Source organism: Dreissena polymorpha, chromosome 4 (genome assembly GCF_020536995.1).
Source record: "Dreissena polymorpha isolate Duluth1 chromosome 4, UMN_Dpol_1.0, whole genome shotgun sequence".
NCBI classification, from domain to species: Eukaryota; Metazoa; Mollusca; class Bivalvia; order Myida; family Dreissenidae; genus Dreissena; species Dreissena polymorpha.
Genome location: NC_068358.1, coordinates 48,553,415 through 48,571,193, shown reverse-complemented (window position 1 = coordinate 48,571,193; position 17,779 = coordinate 48,553,415). Strand labels below are relative to the sequence as shown.

At 34.0% G+C, this 17,779-nt stretch overlaps 1 protein-coding gene across 2 annotated transcripts in view; it reads right to left on the bottom strand.

Moving 5' to 3' along the window:
- The window catches only part of LOC127878151 (solute carrier family 12 member 2-like), a 116,093-nt gene that overhangs the window by 73,543 nt on the left and 24,771 nt on the right, over nt 1-17,779 (bottom strand). For both annotated transcript variants that reach the window (XM_052424596.1, XM_052424598.1), the window contains exon 3: nt 16,714-16,885. In XM_052424596.1, the coding sequence (XP_052280556.1) occupies nt 16,714-16,885 (172 nt within the window). The remainder of the gene's footprint in view (nt 1-16,713; nt 16,886-17,779) is intronic.

Genomic DNA, 17,779 nt, shown 5'->3' with positions numbered 1-17,779 from the left:
TTAAAAACAAAGTGTGGACTAACGGACGGCGGACAAAGACCAATTCTAAAACCTCACCTGACCAATCAGGTGACCTAAAAAGTGTTTCACCGATCTGAGCCATTTTCCAACTTGTCCGAGAAATCAATAAAACCAATGTATTGACTAAGCTTCACGATGATTAGGCAAAAACTGAGACTTCTATAGTGTTCGATCACAAGGTTTCTCTATAGTCATAAGGAAAACTGCCCCCCCCTGGCGGCCATGTTTTTTTACCGATCAGGACCATTTGCGAACTCATCTGAGATATATATAAAACCAATAATTTCACCAAGTTTCATGATGATTGGGCATGAAATGTGACTTCTAGAGTGTTCACAAGCTTTTTTACTATATAAATATAAGAAAACTGCCCCCCCCCCCCCCCAGGTGAGCTAAAAATACATCAATTAGGAAAAACCCAAGTACCGGTACATAGATTGTAAGAAATATGCATAAACATTAGAAATTGTTTACAATCTTAACTGGGATCACAACAGCTTTCCAAAAGACATTAATAAAAAACAATATTTAATCACAAACATAATACCATACAGTATCAAACTCGACCTTAATCATTAATAACTTACATGTACTTGTTCACAGATTTCGGCTTGTTTTAAAGTTTGTGATTAAATAATTTAAATTGATAAATTTAAACGACATGACTAAAAAGCTCCAGTATAAAACAAGAATGAAATTAAAGAAATAAAAAAAAGTAAAAAAAAAAGTTAACACCACCTGGGATCGAACCACTGACAATTGAATTATGAACCAACTCGGTCATTTCTGATGATACTGATAACTAAAATATTGAGTTGTGATAATAGCATCATCAGTGTTGCTATAAATATATTCTCGGTTAAATAAACTGCCGCAACACCCCTTAAGACAAACATTTTGACAAAGTTTCATGAAGATTGGGCATGAAATGTGACTTCTACAGTGTTTACAAGGTTTTTCTTTTTTTTGACGTAGTGACCTAGTTTTTTACCCAGTTTCGAGCTCGACCGAGATATCATTGGGACAAAGCTTCTGACCAAGTTTCATGAAGTTCGGAAAAGAAATGTGCCCTCTAGAAAATACACTGTATTATTATGAAAACATTAATAGTCAAAGGGGAGTAACTACTGTTAACTTAATTGCAAAATTAAGAAGAGTTGTCTCGCATGTTACATGACCTTAATTCATGATTGTTTACAAGCCTTTTTACTATATAAATATAAGGAAAACTGCCCGTCCCCCTGGCAACCATGTCTTTCAACGGACCGGAACCATTTTCGAACTCAACTCTCATATTTAAGGAAACAAATGTTCTGACCACATTTCATGAAAATTGGGCCCAAAAATGTGACTTCTAGAGTGTTCACATATTTTCACTATATACATAATGAGAAAAATGCCCCGCCCACTTGCGGCCATGTTTTTTCACCGATATGGACCATTTTCGAACTCGTCCGAGAAATCAATAAAAACAATGTTTTGACCAACATTCATGATGTTTGGGCAAAAATTGTGACTTCTAGAGTGTTTACAAGGTTTCTCTATAGCCAAATAAGGAAAACTGCCCCGCCCACTGGTGGCCATGTTTTTCAACGGACCTGAACCACTTTTGAACTCAACCAACATATCATTAAGACAAACATTTTGACAAAGTTACATGAAGATTGGGCATGAAATGTGACTTCTACAGTGTTTACAAGTTTCTTCCTTTTTTCGACCTAGTGACCTAGTTTTTGACCCGGCACAACCCAGTTTCGAACTCAACCAAGATTTCATTGGGACGAAGTTTCTGACCAAGTTTCATGAAGATGCGACAATAAATGTGGCTTCTAGAGTGTTTACGAACAAATGTGGACGGACGGACGACGGACAAAGACCGGTCACAAAAGCTCACCTGAGCGATCAGGTGAGCTAAAAAAATCACTAACAACAAAAACATATGCATCAGAATGCAGAAAATTGACAAGAATAAGAGACTATGAATCATCATCCAAACAAGCTAGGCAATAAAAACATAATATGGTGTTAGCAAAGGTATATAGACTGCACTTAATAGCACACATGTTACCATAAGGTTAGCATACCATAAAACAAAGTACTTCTGTTACTGTTAATATGCAGTGGACCTCTAAAAAGCATTATCTTTCAAGAATACAAGTCTAAAAGACTTGGCATTTTAATTTCTTGGTTTGATTGCTGGTATAACAAGACAGTCCAAGAAACAGCTATTTTCCCCACTAAAATTATTTTGACCTAGATGAGTTGGTGTGATTGACTCATAATCATAATTCTTAACATATGAGAGACTACTCATAAAAGTGCTTTTAATGTCTATAGGAAATTAGAAAACTTTCTAAAACAATGAAGGCTAAACTAATGCCCTTCAAGCGTTACCTTGACCCTGAGCAAGTGTGCCTGACTCATGCCTTCTGCAAATTGACTCACTAGCCTCAACAGTTTAGCCAAGTTTCATGAAAATCCTTCAAAGACTAAATAATATATTCAACAGACATGACAAAGAAGGCTCAAACTTTTACAGCATGACCTTGACCTTGAGTCAGCATAACAAATCATGACTTCTACCCATCGGCTCGATGACCTCAATACGTAAGCAAGGTTGAAAATCCTTCAATGGGTATAAAGAATATGTATCAGACAATAAAAAAGAGGCTCTAAATTTTAACTAAAAGTATGCCATGAACCTTTGGCCATCATGATTGAAGCATGTCTAATGCACATCATCTCAATCATCTGAACATTTTAGCAAAGTGTCAAGGAAATCATTCAATTGATATAGGAGGTATGGATCAGACATGAGAATTGAGGCTTAAATCTTTGACCTACAAGTACAACCTTGACATCAAAGTGACATAGCTGATTAACTTTTGCACAATGCCCTGAAAAGTTACATCTCATGCATATTGTATTTAAATCTTTCAAAAAGTTGTGAAGACTCTATGGAACTGACACATACATAAATAAATTTAATTTAATTTGATTTCAGTACTTAAGAATTTAAATTCTACTTCAGCATTGCCTTTGATGTTTTTTTTTTCAACAGGGCTTGTTTAAAGTAAACATAACTAGATATTCATTATTTCAATTAAATTAAAAAATATTTCTACGGTCCCTGGTCAAGGTATTACACTTAAAGATTCCGTTATGTAATGACCCTGGCTCTATGCCAATGATAATATGACCTGAGGTAAGAAATTAATTAGTGAAAGAACCATGGCAAATTATAGAGAAACAGTCATGAAATAATATTTTCATTATGAACCAAACATCAAGTATTCAAATGACACCTTTAATAGGGTGGGTCAATTTAAATAACCATTTTGTATAATTACTCAATGATGTTCATGAACCTGATCTTATTCATCCTAAAAAAGAGAGAAGGAAATGATAGGGTACCGACACTTTGTTAAATATGTATTGTCTTGATTAAGATAAGCAATAGAAAATGAATAGAAATCATTAAAACTGCCAATGGTGAGGAAAATAATTACAAATGTAAGATTAATGTCTCCACTTCGATGGGTATCTGACCATTCCCTATAACAACCCTTTTATGTGCCTGGACCAGGTTCAATTAAGCTGGTTGATAGATCTATTAAAGTAGATTAGTGGTGACTGCAATGGTGACATTGATCCGTCCCCTAGTCTGGCTGGAGCAGGATTTGTCTGGCACTGATTACCAAGTAAAAATATCCTTCATCAGGGACATGTTACCACATGTTACCACCATAAACAAAGCTGTAAGAATTCAAGAAGAACATGGAACATGAATCACTGTTGGTGCTGCTAAGCCCAATTATAGGACAAGGTAAAGGTCAAAGTAAATGTTGGTTACAAAGTGCAAACCGGAATTCCCGACTAAAAGGTTACATTCTTTAGTTAAAAAATAAGCATTCATGGAAAAGTGCACAATGTCTAGAATTTTAAACTACACTTTAAATGACGTGTTTTGGCATCAATTGAAGGTAAATATGTAAGTTATAACAAACAACCCTGTTTTTGGACTAAATTTTTGTCCTGGTTTCAAACCTCACATATTTTTGGATTGTTTTTTTTTCTTCTCAAAATTGCAGCCTCCATGCCAATCAGTGCTCCAGCGGATTGAAAAAAGGGCAGGGGGGCTTTTTTGTTAAAAGGGCACTTTCGACGCGCAGTATTTTGTCAAAAGGGCACTTTCGAGCGCGCAGGCTTTTCTGGAATGCTTCCTGTTGCATGTTAATTTATATGTTATTAATAATTGTCAGAATATATTATTCCCATTATTATTAAACCATTTAAATATAATGTCAACAATGAGAAATAAATTAATTACTTGTAATGTAATAAGAGATTTATAAATTATCATATGTAAAAAGGGCAGGGGGGGGGGGGGCTAGGAAGGGCAGGCCGGAGGTTCGGGAGTGCAGGGCGGGGCGCCCTTCAATTTAGGCCTAGCTGGAGCACTGCTACTGAATGCCAGTGTTTTATTTCCTAGGAAGACATTTTGAGTTACGACACACAATATTATTGTAATTTTTTTTTTTTTAAAGGTCATAGCTTTATCTATGGAGCCATGTATGTTGATGTATTGGAAAGTACAGTCTTGGCATTAATTGTTTTTAGGCACTAGCCCAGTCGGGCTACCAGCTTGGAAATTTCACTAGCCCAAATCAATTTTAACTAGCCCGAATTAAAGTTATACTTCTGTTACATTTGCAACTATGTTTGTATTGAAGAAACATAAAACAATGAAGATTAAACAAAGAAACACTTGATTCTGTTTTTATTCACTGTAAATTGTTGACAAAAACTTTAACACAAGGTCTCCAGAAATCTTCATTCCATCATGGACATTGTCTGAATCACCGACATCCAGGTATAACATGTCAGGTATGCTCTTAAAGGCAGCCTGAAAAAAATCATGTTATAACATGATACAAATGTTTCACACAAATATCTGAATAAAGTAAATGTACTGTCAAATAGGCAAATTAGCAATAATACCTGTGCATTAGAAGAAGAACAAGAAGACAACTTTTCTGAGTCTTCTTAATCTTAACCGACATTTGTAGCAGTAGTACCATTGCCTAAGCCTAATCTGTGGCAGATTGTACCAGCATCTAAAATGCAGTATGGTACACATTTTAATTTACTGTCAGGATTTGTTCCTCGACATACAAACTTTATCTGTTAAAACTATACTTGTAAGTAACCCCTAATGCATGATATTTAATTGCATGCTTTTTTCCATTATGTATGAAATGCACTTACAAACAAGTCAGCAATGCAGACTCAGAATCAAATTCCTCAATACTTGGTCTTGGAGACATCAAAACGAAGCCAAGACTGATTATTTTTCCATTACGGTTGGAATTTTCGTTTCGTTGACTGTTGCTACTTTCATTCTCATTTTGCGTTTGATGTTTGTGCGTTGCGCCCACAAAAACACAGAAAAAAACTTAAAAATATATCAATTGCTGCGTGTTCTCTACCCAGTAATAATAATGATAGTTAAAGCGTCTCGCGAGATCGACTTACAACACTGTTCTATGAGCGTCTAATCAATGGGAGCTCAACGGAAATAACAGATGCAGTTTTTAATAAGCGTCTACGTTAAGGTATTGCGGACTTGTTACTAAGTTCGGACACGAAAAAAGCACTAGACCAATCGGGCTACCGGCTTGGAATTTTCACTCGACCGACGCAAAAATCAATCGACTCGGTCGACGGTCGAGTGGGTTACATCCAAGACTGAAAGTAGTGTAACGTAAAGAATATTTGGGGCATTATTTAAAAAAAAGTAATTATCGAAATTTGTATCAACGCAATAACCCAAATTTCATATCTTCAAAAGACAGTCACGCCTATACCAGCATTTCTTTGCCTTGGGTATAAAACGTCAAACATCGGTGAATTCTGTATGTATTTGTAATGATTCTGTTGCATACGTCATATTTACGTTGAAATTGATTGACACGTGACTTTGCACACGGTCTGTCAGAATTTGCACACGTTACAATATCTGTATTTTGATTTTAGTAACTAGACAGTATCACCCACAAAGCCAGAGAAAAAAAGCACACAGTAGCGGGGCGGCTTCGGCTGTTATGGCCGCCACATGTATATTGTAGTGACATTGGAAAGTGTGTCAATAAATTGCTATGAACACTGAATTGGACATTGGACTTTGCGTACATTAATTGAGCTTCAAAGAATACATGACAATAGCATGGAATGGTGAAAATTGATATCAAACATTGCAAACTTCATAGAAAACAAAGAAGGTATTTATTTGCACAAGTGCAACCTGCTGGGTGATACAGGTTGAAAGGGAATGTTCATAAGCAACAACTATCTAGCATCAAAGAGTTTTAGAAAGCAATTTTGGTGCTAGACAAAGCAGTAAATCTTCTTAACCTGTCATATATGGCCATGATGATTGAGATTATTCCAGTTTGGTCAAGGCAAAATTGGGATTTGATTATACAGATGTATTGGGGATATGTCATATGCAATACCTGTATCCAAGAGTTTTTTTATGATGTTCCTGATAAAAACAAAGTTGTACTAGTAAAGAATCAGCAAGAAATAGCCCATTTCAATTCTTCAAGTCCAAACAAAGGTCAAGGTCAAAGTTGAGTGACATGGATGGATAAGCAATGGTCATACTCAGCAAGGTGTAGGAATAAAAATGTGTTCTTTACCTTGTTTTTAAAGAATTTCCGAAATATTAGACCATTATTGTAAACAGGTACTCACACAATAAATAGCTGCCATCTTCCTCAGTCATTTATTATGACGGGCTTTATTAATAAACATACTAATACATAATTAACAATTAAACTACCAATATATGAGATTAAAAGGCCATAAATGCATATTGGAATTGGGGTTTTATTGCATTAATGAGAGCTAGTATAGACATATTAAAATGTGTTTTTCCCTTTTGATGTTTTGTAATATAGACATGTAAAATATACATTGCATGAACATAATATAAAATAATATGATTTGTTTTCTTTCTTTCTGGAAATGATGCTTAATACTCCTTTATAAATTTATGCAGTGTAAAATTAATTTAAAAAAAATTGTTTTTATAAAATTATACATGAGCATTATGCCTTAGCACATTGGCTAATATTTTCAACACAAGTATACTTGCCATTTTTGTATGTGTTTTTGTTTGTTATCACAAATGTACATGTATAATGTATTGCGTATTGACTGTGGTAAAAATTGTTGTCTACAGTGTGTCAAAGAAAATGTATTCCTTTAAATTGCAAAAGGATAACAAAAAGATATTGCCGTTTGCAGAGCTCCAGATAAGGGTCGTATTTTTGTAATTACAAATTATTTTCAAGTCCGTTACGTATTTATTTTAAAATCTTGTCGTACCATTAAGAATTACAAAATCAAGTAACGAATATTATTTTTACATCGGTTCGTATCGATTTTTATTGAGTTCTTTTCGCGTATAAAAGATCTTTTTGGTGCTTATATAGAATGGTTATCGGGTTTGTTTAACAAATCGCATTTTTTTCTAATAAAAGCGGTGTGTACAGTCTATCTGTCAAAAAACAATGGTGGCGCCCAGAGAGCCTCCTAAAAAACTGCAAAGCGTGCAAAAACACGCTTTTAACATATTGTATGCAAAGTGAGCCGAAGTTGAATGTTAAGAAAGACATTATAGAAAAGATCTTATACGATGTTGTATGTTCAGTTGCCGACAGTCCGAAAAGCTAAAAAAAACGTGACACAAAAATTTCAGAGTTAAGAATTCTTTTGGAAAATCTGGTAGTAACGTTAAGAATTTCACAAAACCTTATCTGCACCTCTGGTTTGAATGAAGTTTCAAAACTGAAACACATATTGACTAACCAATAGAATGGTGAATGTTACTTTACTTTCGCACTCCTATTTCAAGAGGAGTTGTATTTATTTAATAACTGTTTGGCATTTCTCTCCATTTAGGTGCACAATATAGAAAAAGATACAAAAGGATACTAATTAATTCAAGAATTACATAGATAACTCTATGTACTCTTTATGGATCAAACAAGGATACTCCTTTGTTTTACAGTAAACTTGTCAATATAATTAATTAATCACAAAGGAAATGAGTCTTTTATATTATGTGGAGGTTTTCATTTTGTACTTGATGTAAATAGTGATTATTCAAACTTTAAATAATTTAATACTAGGAAGAAATCTGGGGACTTGTTATCTTCTGTAATTATTGATAAAATCCTATTACAAGGGTGTGATTGAGGCAAAGTCAGAGGGGAGGAAAATTCTGTTGACTGATTTTGACTACGCGAACGGCGCGCATAACGCAATGACAAACCTTAAAACAGACATTAAAATAAACAACTTCTTGAACTTCATAACAATATTTCTTTATAAAACATGTTAAACTTCACATTTAACATACTGAGGATGCAAAGTAAACAGTATTTATTGTGATCAATAGCAGCAGTTTTTCAATGTGTTGACTAACAGTAAATGGACTAAATATAAACAAACACACTTTAGTGTTCTTCGTGTGTTAATGATGTATTAAACTGAGTTAAATTAATATATTTAATTTGTTTAATTTTCAATATCTTGCATTTCGCATATTCAGTTTAATGCTATTTCAGTTAACTGAACGTGACAAACATAATAAAGCAGAATATGCATATGAATCTGATTATGCACAGATCCACTAACATATAAATCAAATCATGTTTGTCTATTTCCATGTTCGAACGATACTCTTCTAAATTGTTTTACTTCGCGAGTAGACTGAACTCCAATTTGCAAACACTGGTTTCCATGACACAAATTCACTGTGCACATTTCTTAACAAAATATGTCTATCTAAAACGTAGTCTTTTTCGTTGGCAAACACATTTCATTGTTCCTATCAAACTATATGATATCATTTGTAATTATTTCTTGCTATTTGTCATTTCAATAATCTTAATTTTCGCTTCACAACAGCGCCATTTGCAAACGAATCAGCTTAGAAATACCAACCACATTTTAAGAAACCGATTTTAATTGGAAGATTGGGAAACAACAGCCAATTATATCGCTCGTTTTAAAAATGCTTAGGCAGAATCTACCAGTGTAAAATGCGGAGAGATTTCGCGGGCCGTGGATATTTCGGGCTGTTTATGAAATATGTCCGCGGAATCGGTGTACCCCTCTCCACCACATTTTTAAAACAATTTTACGCGAATCTCAGAAGTGACCACAGGGACAACCCAATACGCGGAAAAACCACACCCCTGTATTAGACACAGTAAGGGTAATGAATGGTGATGCAAAATGTTTCACATAGTGAAAGCCTTACGTGTCCAACATGCCAGAATGGATTTCTTTTAAACCACTAATGATCGTAATCAGTTTATTGGGAAATTGGACATACAAGCAAGCTACAGTTCACTCATCTATAACTTTTTAATTGAATTTTAGCAACATTGAACATGAAAAAGGTCTGAAGTATCAGCAATATGTATAATCAGTTTATAATATTGAATATTTTAATTCTGTGAAAATTACTTTACCCTGTTCACTATCAACGATCATCTTTTTTAGAAACTTTATTAATGGAAATCAGAGGTTAAACCATATCATATTAAACTTCAAGCTTCAAATCCAAGAAGAGATAAGAAGGGGAGATTATATTTTAAAAGCAATTAAGACATTGAAAAAAAATAAAAATTAAACCATGACAGAGCTCAATCTAATGAATTAAGAAATAGTAAACGTACAGAACATGCAAATGAAAGGTGGTTCATTTGAGCTAGGGCAAAATGGGTTGCTGACAAGTCCCACATGAGCCAGGGATTGATGACTTGGCCACGGCCCAGCACCTGATCCTGTTTATTCTGCCAACATACAAGTCACATATTGCAGCCCTTAGAAATATAATGATTATGTTATGAAAGGACACATAGAAGGATTGTCAGATGTGGGGGGAAAAAGAAGAATAAATGTGTATAGGCTTCTTTTTCTCTCTCTATTTTAGGACCAGGCTACTGGTCATGTACGTAATTCCGGCCTGTACGTAAAAAATCGGCCACCTGTGTAAAATCATTTTCATGATCTTGACGCACATATTTTGTTTTTATTTAGAAAAATCAACATGAAAGCCATCCCCACTCGCAATATTTTGCAAATGTAAGAACCATATCACCGTAAACTTTTGTGTTAAAATGTCACAAATATAGCAGGAAATATTTGGCTCATGGGGAAAGTGATGACATCATATGTTGCAACAATTATAATCATATAAGAAACAAATATATTTGATAAAATTATTTTTATTTTATCTAATAAACTTTAATCCAAGTTTTACCAATTTATTGTACAAAAACTTATATTCAAAACATACAAATTAGAAGCTAAATATAAATTTTTAATATATGAATTACCTCCCTTTATAAGAATATTGCTAGATTACATGTTTAAATATTATATATAAGCGTTTACTAATAATCAACACTGAAGTCAACTTTTCAAACAAAATGTGTTTACTTTTTTAGCTATGTTTGAAAAAATGTATTAAACACATTAAAAACAAATATTTTTTAATGAAATAGCAGTTTCCCCATTGTTTATATTTATTAAAATAGGTAGGGGGAGTAAATGGTGTAATAATTTCGCATTTATTTTAAATTTCAAGTCAAAAATATTAATAGTATAAACATTGATTAATACTCTGAAATTGAGGACATTTGTCAAAAGATATTGCTTTGTAATTTTATCTGCAGATCAAACCGAAAAGTGGCCGATTTTTTAGGTACATTTAACCTACGAAAATGGATAGTTTACATGTCATCATTTTCTGTTCATTAAGTAACATTCACCGATCTAATTCTATTTAAATTTTCATGCTAGGTGAGTTTTGAACCCAGGATTATATATGTGAAGTTTAGTTTCAACCAGTTGCCTAACACTAAAGATTTTTCTTAAATAGTCCCAAAAGTGGCCGGAATTACGTACATGACCAGTAAGCTGTGGTATAAAATAGAGAAAAGTTAGTGCAAGTCAATTGCTACTGATATTGAAACCACAACAGCAATCTGTTGATAGGGATATGAAGTGGGGATTGCAAAACAAACATTGCAGCCAATTGTGTTTACATACTTAATTCTTAGCTCTTTTGCCTTTATATATAAGGTCTCTAAATCTCTTGGCCAATGCAATTAGGATATAATTACTGACCACTTTCCAACCAACAATTTCAATAAATTTATAATAAAAACAAACAAGAAAGCCATTGTCAAACAAGCCCAAGTGTTTAAACTTTGTCACATGCTGATCACTATTTGAACATAAATTCATGCTAGACAAAAATATGCTCGCAATTAAGTGGCAAGTACATATTTCTAAAATTTGATATTTGACCTTGAACTGTGACCTTGACCTAGGATCTTCAGATCTGGTTCTGTGTCTTATCATACAGATCCCTACCCCAAATTCCATTGAATACTTAACTCAAAATGCATATATTGTGTTTCTATAACAGCTGTAAGAATACAAATTAAGCATTTTGTATGGCAGCATTCATGGAAAATTGGGAATACTTTAATATGTTAAAGTTCAGGCCTTTTCCACCTTATGCCACGGGTCCGAATTTCGGCCCCATTCCCAATGCAAATCTGGTTGTTGTTTTCCCAACTGAAAAAAAAAAATCCCAATTCCCCCCCCCCAAATTTTTTTTTTTTTTTTAAACCTTTAAATATATAAGTTAACATGATCCAGTGTAAAATATAGAAAAATATTGCATAATTAAATTATCTGTTGCCTTGACTTTGTTTTAAAAACAGTAAAATATGTTAAATTGATGCGTTTCGCGCGATTTTTTCCCCCTAAAAAAAAAGGCCAGGCCCTTTCCCCAAAATCAGGTTAAAAACCCTGCAGTCTTTTCACACATGTTCATAATATTTTGTAAAATTTTAATTAAATGTTATCAAAATAGTCGTTATTTACCAGTTAACATTTTCTTTGAAATATAAGAAACACTTTTTACATGCGATTATTTTTCCCAATTGAGCCAGTTTTGCGATTATTTTTTTTCCCAAAATGGGATTTTTCACTACGCGAAATTCCCAAAATTCCAGTATGGCATTTTCCCAAAATGGAGTGGAAAAGGCCTGAAGTTTTAATATGTTAGCTACAGTATTATAAGTCCAAATGTTACTATGAATTAGGCGCATGCTAACTTCTCAATCAGAAAACATGAACGATTTGCCTCTTACATCAGTTAGCTATAACATGCACATGATAAAGTTAACATGACATTGTACACCAACAATTACTTACATATGAAAATTAACATAAACAATAATTTTAATGAGCACAAGAGCAAATGCTTGCAATTTACACAGTCATGTGTATGTGAAAGTGAATATGTTTGCATGTGTTTATTGTCAAATGCACATGTGAAAGCATAATACGTAAATGTATAAGTTAACATTTATGGTAACTTAAACATGGACATGTTAGTTAAAGAATCATGTGTAAAACAAACATTTCTTCTTATAATTATGCAAGAAACACGAGTGGGTCTCTCAACACTATTTCAATGTTCGCCACTAACAAGTCTGAGTAAGGAGTCCTTATGACTCACTACTTTTTGAAATTTAGAATTCCTTTACAGGGAGTCCAAAAACTAAGACACTTTATATATACATATATAAATGGATATTTTTATTAAATAATGTCCATAGCTAAGAGAAGTTTCTAATAGAGCCGTCTGAAAAGACTAATAAAACATGAATTATTGCAACTTCTTTCCTTTTATTCTGTTTTTTAATGACAGAGATACATTTTTATCTGCCAAGTATGTTTTGCCAAAAAACATATGACTTTGCAGCATCTTATTTACACAGGGACCTCTCAATGTAACTTGGCGGCTTAGTTTTGCAACATTGTGGGCATTTATAAAAAGACTGTATAATTTATTGTGTACAACTTTATTCAGCTGCAATAATGACTGGCCTGCCAGAAGCTTTTTTTTAGGACTTTATGTCTTTTGTCTTATATCTGTTTGCCTTTTCCTTCCTACAATTGTCAACATGACCCATTAAACTGCAATGCTTCTTAATAGCTACCAGTCTTAGATTTAAGCACCCACTTACCAAACTGCCACTCCTTTCATATAAGGAGCAATCAGAACAAGTAATATGTCATCATTATACTCCAGCCACTTACATTCTGCCTTCCAGATATTTTTTTAAAGACATCTCCCATTTACTTTCATAAGCCTCTTTTTTTCTTCTTAAAAATATATAGGCAATATCACAGACCTTTGAGTCACAGGTGGTTAGCGTGTGGCTATGATATTAATTAGTGAAAACATCATTTTGAATGATAAATAATCATATTATAACGAAAAATTAACTTTTCTGAAAAAAAAAATATTTCACTATCAAATATATATATATAACAAGGTATGCAACTCAAAATCAGCCCAAAACGGGGTGCATCGCTTTGAACAGCCATATCTTCATAAATTTTGCAGCGATTTTCACGATCTCGGTCTTATTCAACGCAGAAATGAATTTCCTTTCTGGAAATGTATATGTCTTGCAATATTTTAACAAATGCTGGGTCAACTTTTAAGAAATAACACGATACACAACACGCATGACCCAGTTGACAGTGATCATGCTGTCTTTAAGACTGAAATCTTCACGGAGTAAAGGGCAACTTCCCTACAAAGTTCATGTAGTTCGATACCATAATTCAATAAAACGTATGAAAAAACATTATTACCGTTCTTGTCGTTACATTCTGCATCAAGACTAACTGTCCAGCGCCGTTTGAAACCTTTGTTTACATACATTTCAACTAACTGACATTTTAAACATACGAGTGATTTCATTGGTCCAATGCGGAGGTGTGTCTTTACGACTGGAGATTTCATTCATAAAGAATACATGATCACTGTCAACTGGGTCATGCGTGTTGTGTATCGTGTTATTTCTTAAAAGTTGACCCAGCATTTGTAAAAATATTGCAAGACATATACATTTCCAGAAAGGAAATTCATTTCTGCGTTGAATTAGACCGAGATCGTGAAAATCGCTGCACAATTGATGAAGATATGGCTGTTCAAAGCGATGCACCCCGTTTTGGGGTGATTTTGAGTTGCATACCTTGTTATATATATATTTGATAGTGAAATTTTTTTTTTCAGAAAAGTTAATTTTTCGTTATAATATGATTATTTATCATTCAAAATGATGTTTTCACTAATTAATATCATAGCCACACGCTAACCACCTGTGCTTTGAGTTACCCCTATTTCTACACATAGGGACTTTGACGAGGAACCACTCTTAATAATTTTATATGGTTTAATTTTTGCTGATGCGTTCAAGCAAAATGATGAGTGTCATATTTTTCAGATGCGCAAAAGTTCTGAAATTTGAATCATGTTAATACAATGATTAAATCTAGTGTATTTTATTTATAATACAAAGATGCTTTTGAAGGAGTCTGACAGACTGCCTTGACACAAAAACAAAGAGTCTGAGTCTAATTTTCAAGAATCTCAAACATCCGGACACCTGTTAGTGTCGAACACTGTATATGGTGGTCTGATGGTCAAATCATCCAGTACTAGAACAGTCATACTTAAACAGCTTATTGAAGCCAAAGAAAACTCAAGTCAACATGAAATAATATGCTCATAATTATGTGTTTTACTTCATTTGCTTCACGCTAAAAACTTATCTTGGATTATCTTAAAGTAAGTTTACTATAACACTTGTGATGTTTGTGCTAACAAAACAAGATGTGTAACCTCCTCAGTACCAGTGTTATACCAAAATAGCATTTTGTTTACCAATATAGAAACAACTGATTAAGCTATGCCTTGATTGCTACTGTGTAAGTTCATGAGACTCAGACAAAGAAGAATACTAAATAATAATGTCAGATGACGTCATAGACAGACATTGAAATTAGCAGTTCATCCAAGCTAGCCCAAATTCCAGTATGATTACTTGTGAATAAATATATGTTAGAGGAACCAAACACTGGGTATATGATCGAGAATGGTTCAAAATCGACCAGTGGACTGCTTCAGGGCTTTATCATGATTATATTATTTCAATGGAAATAAATGCTCAGTAAGCTGACATTGACAAATGCTTTAAAGAGTTTCTAAGAGAAATAGTAGGGTGATGAACACTGGCCCGACCCTAGTTCTGTAAGGTGATACAAGAATTTCTTATTTTTTACAGTTATAGACAAGATTTTTTTTCATCTATGTGAAGACAATCATGTAATTTAGCTAGTTTTTTTCTTACATAAATCTAATTTGATAACAAATTTTAGCACCTACATCACTTATATGGTGCAACATAAGTTTTCAAACACTGCTCAGCAACAAAGGGGTTGCAGTTTGACATCATCACCTTATATAATAGGTGCCATCCCCCAACAAGTTCTAGTTTATATTAAACGCTGCATTTCAAGTGTATACAAGGACAATAACAGTACTGATGCCTTCTTTCTTAAAATGACCAGTGTTTTTTTTAAATGTGTTACAATCTCAAGATCTCAAGGTTCTCTTCTCAACAAAGCTTTTAAACGGTTAAATATTTTTTCCATTTTATAATTTACATGCCTGCAAACACAGATATTTTGGATTGTTAAATTATTATACTTCATGCAAAATGAAATACAATAATTTTTTATCAGATACTGCAAGGCAGTCCAAGAGACAGCTATATTCTTCGCCAATACTATTGTGACGTTGAAGTGGTGACCTTGATTTTGAACCACTCTGACTTCTAGACACCTTATAACCCTTTAACACTTAGATAGGTATTTTGACGCATTTGTAGCCCCATAGAAAGTTATTTTTAATTAAATACCTCTCTTACTAGATTCAAATTTTAAAGGCTTTATTCCCAACCCTTAGATACTGATGAGCAGGAAACAGCATAAAACCTGAACAGACTGCAAGTAACTTGCATCTGGTTTTATGCTGTTTGCACATTTTCACGATAAATGCCATTAACTGTTCATGAAAATCCTTCCATAGATATAGGAGATATGCCAAATATTAAATAACAGGTTCAATAACACTGTTCCCTTCGGTGGAAGCCTTGTAACTACTGACTGATTGGTCCATATGAATAAGTCAAAGTCCAAAAGTAGGTCCATGTCAAGGTCAAAATGAGGTCAAGTGATGTAGGTGTGTTCATAAATAACATCTTTGCAAGTTACAAGTGTCTCCTTCAACCCTGACCTTGAAGTGAGCAACATGGTTGTTGCACGCTTATGGTTGCCTTGATATGATGATCATTTGTGCCCAATTTTGCAATTCCATCATGTTTAACAAAGTTATGAGCAGGACACAAAAACAAACAAACCAACAAATCCACACACACACAGAAAGCGTTAATAATATATGCTGTTATCATGGCATGGCATAAAAACAAATGGCTGGAACTGTGTATGAAACATATAGGTCAAAACATACCAAGTTACATTTCCTTGAGGAAGTTTCCTGTCCAAAATCAAGATGGTAAAAATATTTTACAATGAGCAAAGAACTGGCAAAGTAACATAGTGCACAATGATAAATGTGATACATATTGGGGACAACTACAATATACAGCCTTGATTCCACACCCTTCCCCAATGCCTGATCCTTGATTATAATCGCAATCCTTACAACCCTACCTCCACGCACTGTTCCATTTGTTCCTATAGCGGACATGGACAGCGCGGTTATCACAGTCACTGCAGTGGACAGCAAAACTATCAAAGTAGCCAGGCCAATCCCTGCCTGCCCTGTGACCCAGGCCATCCGCCGGAACAGCATCACACCCCAGATATTCAGGAGACATCGTATCTGGAAATAATATACACAGTTGTTTATATATGTCGTAAACTTTGGTTACTTCTGTTCGAGTTTATTGGGTTCTGGGCACTTAACGCATTAAGGCATGCATGAGGTAGACACCATTGGCTGGTTGAATCGGTTAGCCATGTCATTTCCAAATTTACAAAAACAAGTCACTTTTTATATTTCTATTTCTATTTAATACGCATTTAAGTATTTAGTTCACAAGAACAATTCAACTAAGAATCCATCTTAATTTAACTATCTTCCTATGACACTATTGGTTAATGAAATACAATTTTGTTCCACAAATTAAAGTACAAGCCAAAATTGAGTACACCTTTATTTTCTTCCTTAAACATGTTGTGAATTCAGAAGCTATTTTTTTAACGTGACAGTTTCTTAGAAATGTGCTTGAAGCCATTGTTTTGGCAGTGGAGAAAAATTTGGTTGTTTCATCTGTTTGCTTGTAGGCATATCACAGAAAACAGAGTGTTTGGTGCATTACATTAACAACATTGAAGACCTTCAAGCCTTAATTAAAGTAGACAAAAACTTCCACCACAAAGCAAGTTGCATCTACAAGCAAGGAGAGCAATGCAATGTCAATAAATGGCATCTGCATTATTTCATTGCGCAATTGGTTCTGAAAACCCCGTACCAGACTGGTATAGATTCCACATGGCTTAATCTGTGACACAATACACCTGCAACTGACTGGAAGAACTAGTCAAAACTAGTTAGTAATTACAAATATTTATAGAAAAGAATCAATCATTTTCTTCCAAGGAAAAGTCCTTAAAGCCATCACATAATGTCCCCAGAAGTCTGTGCCATTCATAACATAAAATATACGTTAATGTTGTCAGAGCAAAAGCTCGATCTCCATAAGTTTCATTGGGC